The 12,680-nt window shown below is 38.5% G+C and overlaps 1 protein-coding gene across 1 annotated transcript in view; it reads left to right on the top strand.

The window, feature by feature from the left end:
• Window positions 1-1,686: 1,686 nt before the first annotated feature.
• The window catches only part of LOC137618902 (uncharacterized), a 30,425-nt gene continuing 19,431 nt past the window's right edge, over window positions 1,687-12,680 (top strand). The window contains exon 1 of the mRNA XM_068349103.1: window positions 1,687-1,731. Within this exon, the coding sequence (XP_068205204.1) occupies window positions 1,687-1,731 (45 nt within the window). The remainder of the gene's footprint in view (window positions 1,732-12,680) is intronic.

Below are 12,680 nucleotides of genomic sequence, written 5' to 3'. Positions count from 1 at the left end.
ACCCAGTCCATTCTTGATTAGGTTGTGGGGCCAGGGATCGAAGGTCCAACGATCCCGAAAAATATGAAGTCTCCCTCCTACCGGGAGCATCTCTCTTTTGCTGTTGTGGACCAGAAGCCTTGCCTCCTTGACCACGCCCTCCCCTGAATCCCCTTCCTCTTGAATGGCGTCTAGATGAACCTCTGGCTGTTCCTCTAGACCTTGGCTGAAAGGTAGTTGTCTGCCCTTCAAACGCTGGGTTGAACGCTAGTGACTGAGTTGTCACCGCTTGAGGTATCAGTTGATATGTGGTTGGAGGTTGTGCCACTATCTGGGGCACTGTGGTCGCCGTTTCTTGTTGTTGTTGCTGTCTATAAGGTTTGGCTGGCCGAAAGGATAGCCTAGGCTTCTTTGTCTTTCTTTTAGGTTGGGGACCTTCATCCAGGGAAGACTTTCTCTTAAGAGTTAGGCCCCACTTTTGGAGAAGGTTCCTATTCTCCGTGGCGGCCTTAACCACTACTTCTTTGACCACTTCATCAGGGAAGAGGTCTTTACCCCATACACAAGAGGAGATCAGTATCCTTGGTTCATGTGTCACTATAACTGAGGCGAACACTAACTCTCTACAAGCTCTCCTAGCTTTGATGAAACAGTAGAGATCCTTTGTTACCATGGCTAAATGGGTTTAGGCCACTACCATAAACATCTCATGGACCTTGCGGTTACTTGCCATCGTCTCTAGAATCGTCTGTAAGGACACTGATGCAGCAAGTCTCTCTTTTGTCTTTTGCTCCATGCACAAGAGAAAATCTGACAGCTTTGGAAGGTCCTCACCGAACTTCACGTCCGGCAATGTCAGCCTCGAACTTCCCGACTGAGAAGGTAAGGTGGACGTCCTTCCAGTCTTTCTGGTCCATGAGTAAGGTCAGGGACAATGGCTTACATTCCTCCAAAGAGGGACATGGTTTCCCTGCCTCAATCGCCTTCAAGGCAGCCTTGTATCCCTTCTCCTTGAAGGGAAAGGCTCTGGTAGGAGAAGCCACAAAGGAAGGATGCTTCTTACTCAAAGATGGAATTTTTGAGTAAGGCCTGTGCCTTACTACGGTCAAAACCTATGACCTCCTTTGGCTCCGTCTCTTCCTTTGAGGCTGGCTCCTTCCTAAGACGGACATAGCAGTCCGGGTAAGAATCCTTGTCGGGCCAGAATTCCACTTCATCCAAGGGAATTGAACCCAACTTCTTCAAAATGACAATCTTCCCTGTTGTCATAGGCATATGCTCGGCATACCTCCAAAGATTGGCATCCGAGCACAAAGGAAGATCCTTCACCTTGAGCTTTTTCTGGGGCCCACGTGATGCTGCAAGTCTCCTCATCTCTAGATTCATTGCAGTTTCCTTTTCTTCGTTCTTCTTCTGCATCTGTTGAATAATTTCAACGATGGAAGAGAGAGTCCTTCCCAGATCTTCTGGGATAGCAGACGATGCTGAGGGAACAGGTTCAGGGGCCGGAACCGATGTAACTGACACCTCGTCGATTTCGTCTTCCTTAGTATAAGGAGCCTGGGTCAGTTCCTCTTCTTGGCCTTCTGCTAGAAGGTCCTTTTCCGTGTACTCGGACACCTCAGACATCCTATCGTCCAGTTGGATGTATTGTAGGGCGGCTGAGACTTCAGAATCTACCAGAATCTGAACTAACGGGATCTCCGCATGAGGCTGAGGGATCAATGCATCCGCCGATGCCTTAGGAAAAAGGTAAGCCATCATCTTCTCGATTGGAAGATAGGGGCCTGAATTATTCTTCTGGAAACCCCTCACCCAGGTTCGTAACTTTTCCCTAGCTGCATCCCTTGACTCCGCCGTCTTAGGGTTGTCAAATGCCTCGGTAATCAGGTTGGAGCATACTGAACATACCTGAGGGTCCCAATACCGGAGATCATCCTTGGAGACTGCGCATGCTGCGTGTCTCCTGCACCTGTCATGTCCGCAGAAGTTCTTGTTGCAGATCTTGCAGAACATACTCCCGCACTTCGGGTCAACCTCCTATAAAGAGAAAAAATTCCATGAGTATCAAGTGAAGACAATCACTGGATAGCTAGAATTAATATATAGCTAATAGCATTCAAGCTAGAAAGGAAAGAAGGAAAGACACATACTTGTATTTCTTTCCGAGCCCATTGCTGTAACCTTCCTAATAATAAAACTAAGGTTATGTCTCATTCTAGAATAACCTTCATTATATTTTCCAGAAGAAAATGTGGGTGTAGCTCACACCATAATGAATAATTTTAATATACTGGATAATTAATAAAGAAAGAGCTTACTTTCTTTATTTTGTACGGTCTCAACAAAAGGCTGCACAAGGCAACACCAAGCATGTTGGAAGAACTAGTGTTACAACATATTCTGCCCTATAGTTTTCTTCATGCAGTATATACTATACTGTAAGAATACTTGCTACAGTATACAATATAATATCCAGCCTGCCGGCGTGTGCCGGCCAGCCGGCATATACCTTAATATAGTTTAAAGGCATGCTACCTTCAGATTACTGGGTGGCAGCTTCCTGGCTCAGTGTGTGCCGGCCGGCACGGGCAACTAAAAAATTTATGGCACCCGGCGGCCATTCACTAATCGTAGCAGCCGGCAGACCTTGGAGAGTGCTTCTATTGCTGGCCGGCAATGGTATGCTACCCTTGCAAGCCAACAGTAAAACCGGAACCAGATATCTTTCACCCGCCCGGCTGCCGGTTATTCAAGCCGGCAGTCGGGCTAGAGGTATCAAACACTAACAAGAAAACAGAATGAATGTAAGGATATAAGACGGCACTGTCTTACACCCTTTCATCCAGAAAGAGTGAACATAAGGAAGGCGAGAATATAAAATTCAGGCTTACTTCTATCCATTGCCTGCCGGGCTCTACCGACAGACATGGATGTAAGACCAAGGGAGGTTTGGGGATCACTCTATAAAAGATAGGCCCCTGCCGGCTGGCAGAGGGATGAGCCAGTTCCACATCCTAACCTAGTCTAGGTACAAATGTAGAACGGTGGCCGAGAGTTGTAATAGCTAGGCTATTGCTAAGGATAGGGGGAACAGGGAAAGAGGGTCCTGCAAACTTTGCTCTAGCATGAGATAAACCCCAGTGGCCCAGAAAACTCATCCTAGCCTAGGGTTTATCAAGGAGAGGGAGGTCAGCAACACTTGCCACCTCCCTGAGTACCAAAACAAAGTTTGATGTTGCTGTTCACTGGAAATGAAGAATCTTATCATACAAACCAAGAACAGCAACATTGGACTAGTCTGCTAGATCACTAAAAGAAGGAATCATCTCATACAGAAACCTTCGGATGTGGTCTAGGGAGGCTAAACCTCCTAAGTCTGTACCTAACCTAGCAAAGGAATCTCATTCTCTATGCCAGGAAGATACAGACCCCAGACTAAATACTCTGATGTTCTGCCCAAACCTGAAACCAGATACTCTGGATACATGGTTAGAACAGAAATATCCTAATATAGTTATACCTGAATATCATTCAGATAAAACCACTAGGATAAAGCCTCAGGCTTAATCAGAGGGAACAAGGGATTGAACTTAATCTCCAGGAGAGGAAAGAACAATCGGGGAGTGTGCAAAAGTATACTAAAGCCCCTAGGCTACTAGCCTAGGCACGGTGAGAGTCGATTACCTAAATCACCGAGACTCTCTCGTATACAATCTTGGAAAATAAATATTTGTCTTATATGTATAAAAATGCCTATAGCTTCAATAAATTAATACACTCGGAAATCTGTATATCATGCATAAGAGTATTAGGGCCAGACGTTTAGGCTACGAAGCCTAGCGTAGGCCAGAATCAGTTACATCAATCGCCGAAACAGAATTACTAAAGGCATCATATAAAGAATTCCTAACTGTAAAGCTAAATAGCTAGATTTATTAAAGCATAAGGACTGGGAACATTGCTCTGGCTGACTAAATGACTCCTGCATAGCGAGCGACAGCGTCCAGGATGCCTCCGGTAGGCAACAGCTCTTGTTTACGTTATTATCGCGTCCGATTTAATTCCAAGCACCAAGAGCTTACATTTATACATAATAAAGATAATACTCAACTTTCCAGAGGTGGAAAAGGCTGGAGAAAGCATCATAACGTTGAATAAATCCAAGATCACGAGAGAAACACAGGGAAAACACAGAGTAGTAGAGCTTCGCGATAAGGAATAAAGATGGCTCCATCGGCGGCATTGTGTACACACTCGAAACGAGATAGGAGAGGTACCTTATTAACGGCTCTCCTTTCATTCTCGCTTTTCGTTTTCTTGCCACTTTGACCGCTGGAAGTGTTAATTCTGTTCGGGGTGATGATAGCTATGTGACGTGTCAAGAATACGTCCTCTGGTATTACGCGATATCCCCTTTTAGATTTAATTAGGGATATTCGCTCCAGGAGTTAGAATTCTGGATACCTTAAGGTAAATTCTCTGGGAATATCACCGTAGTCAAATATACCCTAGGAAGCTACCTTAAAGGAACTTCCATCAGGACGACATGGCCTGAGCCCAAATATATATATATATATATATATATAGAGAGAGAGAGAGAGAGAGAGAGAGAGAGAGAGAGAGTTAAATATCTCGCAAAACAAGGCAACGATAATATTTTACTGAGGAGATGGTCGACCAGAGTGATACTGGAGATTTTCGTGATGGATGTCGTAGTGAACTGATATTTGTTTCCGTTGCAAACTCAGATTGTGTTTGTCTATGCGCTGATATTTCTAGATAAGCCTTCTTTAATAATGATGATCAAAATAATAAGAAATATATCTCAGAGTAAAACACTGTTCCGGTTTTATTGATAAAGAAAATACTCAGCAAACATTCAGGTAAAAGCTTTCTTCTCTGTCACATGTTAAATAAAAAAAAATACTAAAAGCCTATCAAGAAATTTTATTAAACCTGCTTTTTAATATAACCTTTGTTTCTGTTTGGAAAGTGAATTGGATTTAGCCGTATTGAGTTTGTGTTGACACTAAGGAATCTTTCTCGATGGAACATTTCAGTATTTTCTGAATTTCCTTTTGTTGATCCAAAACTCTCCCTCCACTGCATTGGTGAACAGAACCAGTTCCGTTTTGAATGTGTCGCCTCATTAACAACGCTTCTAAAGGCATTTTGTTTTCATCACTGGCTGACTAGTTTGATATATATCACAAATTCTAATTTTCTTTTTCTTTTGAAGTATGGATCGGGTGTAACTATTTTTCAACATAGCTCTACCCTGACTTTTCTTTCCAATATAAAAAAGATAGCAGCATTTCTATAGCGAAGTTCATAGGCAAATATAAACCCACAAGTTATACAGAGAGAGAGAGAGAAGAGAGAGAGAGAGAGAGAGAGAGAGAGAGATTTCCCTGCTAAATCACTGAATATCCTGAATGTACATAAATTCTGCTTCCCCTCAGATCTGAATATTAGAGAGAACTTGATGCAACGAACAGAGGGGAAATTTTCAGATCAGGAACAGAGTCATAATGGGTTTGGGTTAGCCAACTCTGCAAAATACATTTCCTCTCTATCATGCTTTGATCTCTCTCTCTCCCTTGTTAAAGCTTTAGTTTTTTCTTATCATGTGAAATATGATAATTCTCTCTCTCTCTCTCTCTCTCTCTCTCTCTCTCTCTCTCTCTCTCTCTTTATTACTGTTTTTGGTCATATTTGTAGAGCGTATTTGTAAAAAAAGACATAATGAGTGAAAATCTGCCCCACAAAAACCAATACTTTAAAATTACAAAAAGGAGAAGAAGAAGAAGAAGAAGAAGCAAAGCAGCATAATTTGGCTAAAGAAAGGCCCCTCCCAGTTCTCTCTCTCTCTCTCTCTCTCTCTCTCTCTCTCTCTCTCTCTCTCTCTCTCTTTCTCTCTCTCTCTCTGGCACACCAGAACCGACTTAGGCAGCTAAAGAACACAATTCATTCATTTCTCTGTCGTTCTATTTTGACTCGTTGGGAAAGAAAAACATCTGCGTAGACTTAAGCCTTCAAGCAAGCACTATGGGAGACAGGAGGGAATGGAGGGAGTGGTAGGAGGGAGTAGGGAGGGAGGATCTTCCCCCCTTCCTTCAGGGGAGGGATTGGTACTACTTCATTGGAGTTCACTCTCGACTCCAGCTCATTTTAGGTCGTCTCGTAAATACTGCTTGACATTCATCTTTATATTTCATAATTGTTTGTTTGAAGAAGGTTTCGATTTCAATGGTTAGGTTTTGAGAATCGCACAGAATAAGAACACGTCTACACCGTAACCACACACACATTCATATATATATATATATATATATAAATATATATGTGTGTGTGTGTGTGTATATATATATATATATATATATTTAGATATTTCTTTAAATTTGTATATGACTCTTTCAAAATTTTAGGTGTGATTCTGGACAGCAAATTTACTTTTGAGAAACATATAAGGTCTGTGTCTTCTTCAATTGCACAAAAAATTGGCTTATTAAGAAAGTCTTTTAAGATATTCGGTGATCAATGTATTCTGAAGAAGTGTTTTAATTCTTTTATTCTACCTTGTTTTGAGTATTGTTCTCCTGTCTGGTCTTCAGCTGCTGATTCTCATCATAATTTGTTGGACAGAAACTTATGGTCTATTAAAATTCCTTATTCCTGATCTAGATATTAATCTCTGGCACCGTCGTTCAATTAGTTCATTTTGCATGTTGCATAAGATTTTTCATAACTCTGACCATCCTTTACATTCAGATCTCCCTGGACAATTCTATCCTGTTCGTAATACTAGGCAGGCAGTTAATTCTAATAGCCAGGCCTTCTCCATCATAAGACTCAATACTACGCAGTACTCTAGAAGTTTTATTCCAGATGTTACCAAGTTGTTGAATGATCTTCCTGATCGGGTAGTTGAATCAGTAGAACTTCAAAAGTTCAAAGTTGGAGCAAATGCTTTTTTATTGACCAGGCGGACATGAGCTTTTTATACTTTATATATGACATATTTGTTTTTGACGTTCTTAATAGTTTATATATGACATATCTCTTTTGACATCACTTTTTTTAGAATGATTTATGTTAATTTGTTCTCTTCAGTTATTTATTTCCTTATTTCCTCTCCTCACTGAGCTATTTTTCACTATTGGAGCCCCTGGGCTTATAGCATCTTGCTTTTCCAATTAGGGTTGTAGCTTGGATAGTAATAATATATATATATATATATATATACACACACACACATATATATATATATATATATGTTTGTGTGATTTCACCTGTGACCGGCCGGGAATCGAACCCTGGTCTGGCAAGCTTGTATAAACAGTGACTACTACTTGGCCACGAAGGGGTAGTCACTGAATATACAAGCTTGCCGGACCAGGGTTCGATTCCCGGCCGGTCACAAGGTCTTGTCTTTGTGTGATTTCGCCTGGGGCTCTGATCCTGAGGTCGTTAAGAGAATCCTGACATTAATGTATCAAAAATTTATGGCTTATTTGAATATGAAAAACATGCCTAAATGTGCAAAACTTTATATATATATATATATATATATATATTATTTATTTATTTAAATCTATATATATATATATATATATATATGCATATATATATATATATATATATATTTCAGGAACCATATACAATTATTTCTGTCTCTTATTCCTTGTAACAAATTGTCTTTTTTGCAATCGATCATACATCTTGAAGTGTTCTGTTGCCTTATTTTCAATTTGGAGGCTATGAACGCTGTTGACATAGATTCGATGTTGATATTTACTAAGAAAAGAATGTCAGCAATCAGTTTCATCAAATTGCTATTCGCTTAATCATACTAAATGCACAGTGTTTACCTCAACATTTCTTTGTATGTTTAAACATCTGTTGCTGCAACTAGGAGCGAAGTACTTGACTTTGTACGTCACACATATTCCAATATATATATATATATATATATATATATATGTATATACGCTTTGTATAACCAACTGGACTTTAATTTTTAATGTAAAAATTTTATTTTTGACCTTATAAAATGTAGAATTACATCAAAATTTTGTTTGAAATCTGAGTGCAAATAAAATGAGAAATATATATATATATATATATATATATATATAAAGATACTTTTGTAAGGATAATTTTCAACTTTGTTTCCATTTTTTGTCAAATTCTAATTCCGAAGACTGATCTATTTGCAATTAGTTCGCTTTACTTTCTTTTGGGTTTCCTTTGTGCTTTATAGTTTGAAATCATTATCTAATAGAAATGCACTTGGGGTTTTCCCTCCCATAAAAGTCTTGGTGTTAGGATTGCATGGCAACAGGGATATTCATTTGAGAGGAAAAGTTCCTTTGATAGAAGAGAAGCACAAGTTAGAGGATGTAGAGAGAGAGAGAGAGAGAGAGAGAGAGAGAGAGAGAGAGAGAGAGAGGGTGCGTTGTCTCCCTGGTGGATGGGAGAGTTCAAAGATGAGATGTAGGATGCATGAAAGGAATTGCAGGATAGGAGGAGCTCTGAAAGTCTAAGTAGAGACTAAGAATCTGTCTATAAAAGGGTCCCTTTAAGGCGGTGTCCCGTGACTGACTTCATCTAGAAAGTACATAAGTAAATCCCAATGAAAGAAAAGTGTTTCTTCAGGTAATAAACAAAGTTACTTGATGAAGGACTTTACTGAAAATGCCAAGACCCAAATAAGTCAAGTAATAGAGAACATAAAGAGTTGAAATACAAAGGAAAATGTTGACAGGAGGAATTTGAAATGAACATTGCAAAAAGAGCAATACTGGAAACATGGACCGTTATTAGGTAAATAAAAAGACCAAATACTCTCTCTCTCTCTCTCTCTCTCTCTCTCTCTCTCTCTCTCTCTCTGTGAACGACATACTCTCACGACGCCTGTGGATGATTTCCCTGACAGATCTGAATATGACTCCAAAGGAAGAAGCTTCAAGTAGATCGCCTTTGGAAAAAGTCACGTTTATTTTGTCATGAATGAAGTCCATGTGCTGGTTTAGTTCTTCAAGAGGCTAGATTATTCAAATGATGTTTAAATACGTAGCAACAATTAATATTATAATCAAATGCAGGGATTTTGATAACCTGAATTTGCAATAAACTAGAATGATAAGTCGGTTTAGATTATCAGATAAGACTTTGTTTTATTACGAACATTACATTCAATGATATTCCCAATTTCATCATAAAATCAAACAAAAAGCATTATCTTAGACAATTTCATTTGAAATAATTTTTTCCTTCCACTTTCAATATAAATTGGTTGATATTTTAGACATTTATGAATTATATGTCTAAAATTTAGGCTACTTTATAATTTGGACCAAATATTTTCAGTCATCGAGCTAGCATAAAGATTCATTTTTTTAGAATTTTCACCAAAACTATGAAATTATTGACGTTATAAATCCTGAAGGATTGTCTCTGCTCTCTAGTCATTTTTTTTCAGATTTTTTTTTCTTTAATATTTTTTTTTCTTCTTCCTCTTCTCGTTAGATATCGAAATCGTTTCTTCTCTTTACTATTGTTTTCCTTTCTTTGGCACTCTCTCATTTACGGGCTTCGCTGAACAATACATTCTCTGCAAACACTGATCAAAGCTTTGACCTTCTTCAATCATTGAGCAGCGTCTTTTGTTACTCCTACTTGGTGTTGAACTGTCTCGACTCTAACTAAGAAATATTATTGGTTGGGAATATCTCTCTAGGAAAGAGAGAGAGAGAGAGAGAGAGAGAGAGAGAGAGAGAGAGAGAGGGGGGGGGAGGGTGTTTCTTTAATCCTGTCCTGCTTAGGACACAACAGTTAAAACTTGATTACTTTTTATAATCCGATAAATGTTACTTACTCCATTTGTAGTTCCCTCAAGGTTGCCCGGAAGGCGAGAAAGGTCTTCTCTAAAGACTTTGTTGACCTTTCAAAAAAAAAAAAAAAAAAAAAAAAAAAAATTTTGGAGAACATCTCAATAAAGTCTGTTTAAGGAGACTTTGATAGGAAACATTATCCTGTCAATGACATTCAAGGGTTTTATAAACTGCATCAAAGAGGTTTTTATCCTACGTTTTTAGAAAGGAAAATTGGTTGAAAGTCTTGTGTTCTGGTATGGTTTATTTTGAGGAAAATTAATTTACGAGACAAGAAGAAATTATCTAAAAGATTTTCTATTCCTTCTTGTAACGGATCTCTCTCTCTCTCTCTCTCTCTCTCTCTCTCTCTCTCTCTCTCTCTCTCAAACACACTTGAAGCAAAGACTGTAATCCTAAGGCAATCCATCTAATCCTGCCAAAGTCCTTCAATTAAGATCGGTTTAGATTTCGAACATCGGAATCAAATAGACTACTTTTTATTCTTGATTAAAGTCATCAAAGGATTTAGTGCGATGAAGTTGAAAGAGAAATTAGACAAATTAAAACTCTAACCAAATTCAGTTGAGATCCATCACACACTTACTTAGTTCTTTCGTTTTGTGGTATCGGAGTTTCAAGAAATCTGTTTGACACAAATGATATCTAAATAACACATACCAAGAGAGAGAGAGAGAGAGAGAGAGAGAGAGAGAGAGAGAGATCTGCCTAAGTAACTGTTGTTTTTGTAACTCTTTCTATTCTTTTATTATATCGATAATCTTGTGATGAAGTTTACATTTTGTTGCCTCATTTCAGCCACTTCCTTCTTGCACGTTCCTTATCTTTCTTTGGATAAACACTTTCAGAAACATCATTTAAACTCACTTAAAGGTAAGGGAAGAAAAGCCTCTCCAGTATTTATTTGGAGGAGATGGGTAGGAGGAATTTGATCTATAAGACCAGGCACAGGGGTCAGGAGGCCATTCACCGTCATGGTGCAACTGGGCATTGCTTATTTTCTCCCTCATATCGCGAAAGCGTTGAAGAATTACAGCAAAAACTTTCAGGATAAGTTGAAAATTTATTACAGACGATGAAATATTCCCTTCAAGTCTCCTCACACTGAAAAGAAAGTTTTCTTCCAGAGAAAAATTAGTGAAAATTTATTTTCATAAACTGCGTAATTTCGTTTGAGGCAGTTCCCATTAACATCACTTAGGAACTCCTGACAGTTTGTTAATGGGACGACAAAGACAAAAATGTTCTCTTCATTTGACATGTAATTACTGGTAATGCGAGACATGAAAGGAAAAACACTTTAAAGCAATTAGTCGTTTTTCTTGTAAGAGTTTCCACAGGTTATATTCGTTGACTTGAAATTTGGGATCCAACTCCATGCATGTGCATGCAGTTCGCATAAAACGTGTGTGTGTGTGTGTGTGTGTGTGTGTGAGTGTGTGTGTGTGTGTAATATCAGTCTATCTGCCATCCTTTCCTTAAAGAATGAAGGTAATTGTAACCGGAATCAGACTCTGCTATAACGATGTAGTTTATCCCTGGCTTTGAAAGCCAATTAAATCTAGTCTCCTTAGGTGATGAGATCATGGTTTAATGACCATCCATTACTTGGGGCTTTTGTGACTGATGATTGGTAGGACTCCAATCATCGGATCTAATCCGATTAGGAGAGACATCAAGATTGGAAGAGCAATGTAGATCAGTGTCATCGATGTCCTCTAATAAATCTTTGGAGATGTGTCATTGATAAAAAGCAAATGATAGTCAGAAAAAAACTCCTTCCTTCTTTAAGAAAGTTTTTTTTTTCTCACTTTCGAGTAAAAAGGAGAAAAACATATATTAGATTCAATAACAAAACCTTCTTTAGTAAAGGAAAGTGAACCCAAGAGACAAAACGCAAAGGAAATATTATCGTTATAACTCATATTCTAGTCACATTGAGTCAAAATCATTATTATCCTTACTATCATTATTGTTATGAATATTACTAAAGCCACAGTAACTTGATAGTTGCACAAATTGTTCAATTGCTGTGTAAGTTTATGGAATTTTTACCTGATATCATTTTTTTTTATATATTTCTCTTAACACGTTTATTCGTCTCGCTCCATCTGAAAAATCCCAACCGTTGAACTAACCATTTTTGTGGAGTTCTCGAATGGACTGTTATCTGAACTTGGTCGATTCCAAATTGATGTTCTGAAAGAAGAAGAAGTCAAGTTTCGCCTTTTGTTTATTTTACAGAAAATCTGACTTCAGGACGACATATTATCAACAGCTAATTCATGACCCTTATTTATCACATTTGATAATTTCCAATAGATTGACGCAAGTGGATCCCATCTTTTTAGTCAAATTCATTGAGACGTCCCAGTAGAGACACATCCTTCCAATAGCAGAGTCAAGATACCTTTGACATCCTTATAATGATAACGATATAAAATGATTACTGAAATACTGTATATATTATAACCGGTATGCATTATCTCAGGTAAGAACTCATTGCACCCGGTACCACCTGGGTAAAAGATACACATAAATTTCAATTCGCTTAGGAATTCGTCCTTTGCTATTTATTGGATCCGGAGAATATAGTTTTCCCCTGGGAATATTTTATTGCTCCTTTGACGATATTCACTTTAAATCTCCTTGCAGCGAAATTTAATGCCAATCCATGTTTTATAATATTAATATTTATGAGAGTTGAGAAATAAATTGGATATTGAAATGCAGTTACCATAAATGAAGTCCTCTGCATACCCTGGAACCCTGGGGGAATGCATACATACATACATGCTTACA

Source organism: Palaemon carinicauda, chromosome 25 (assembly GCF_036898095.1).
Source record: "Palaemon carinicauda isolate YSFRI2023 chromosome 25, ASM3689809v2, whole genome shotgun sequence".
In the NCBI taxonomy this organism is placed as follows: Eukaryota; Metazoa; Arthropoda; class Malacostraca; order Decapoda; family Palaemonidae; genus Palaemon; species Palaemon carinicauda.
This window is presented reverse-complemented; position numbering and strand designations above follow the sequence as displayed.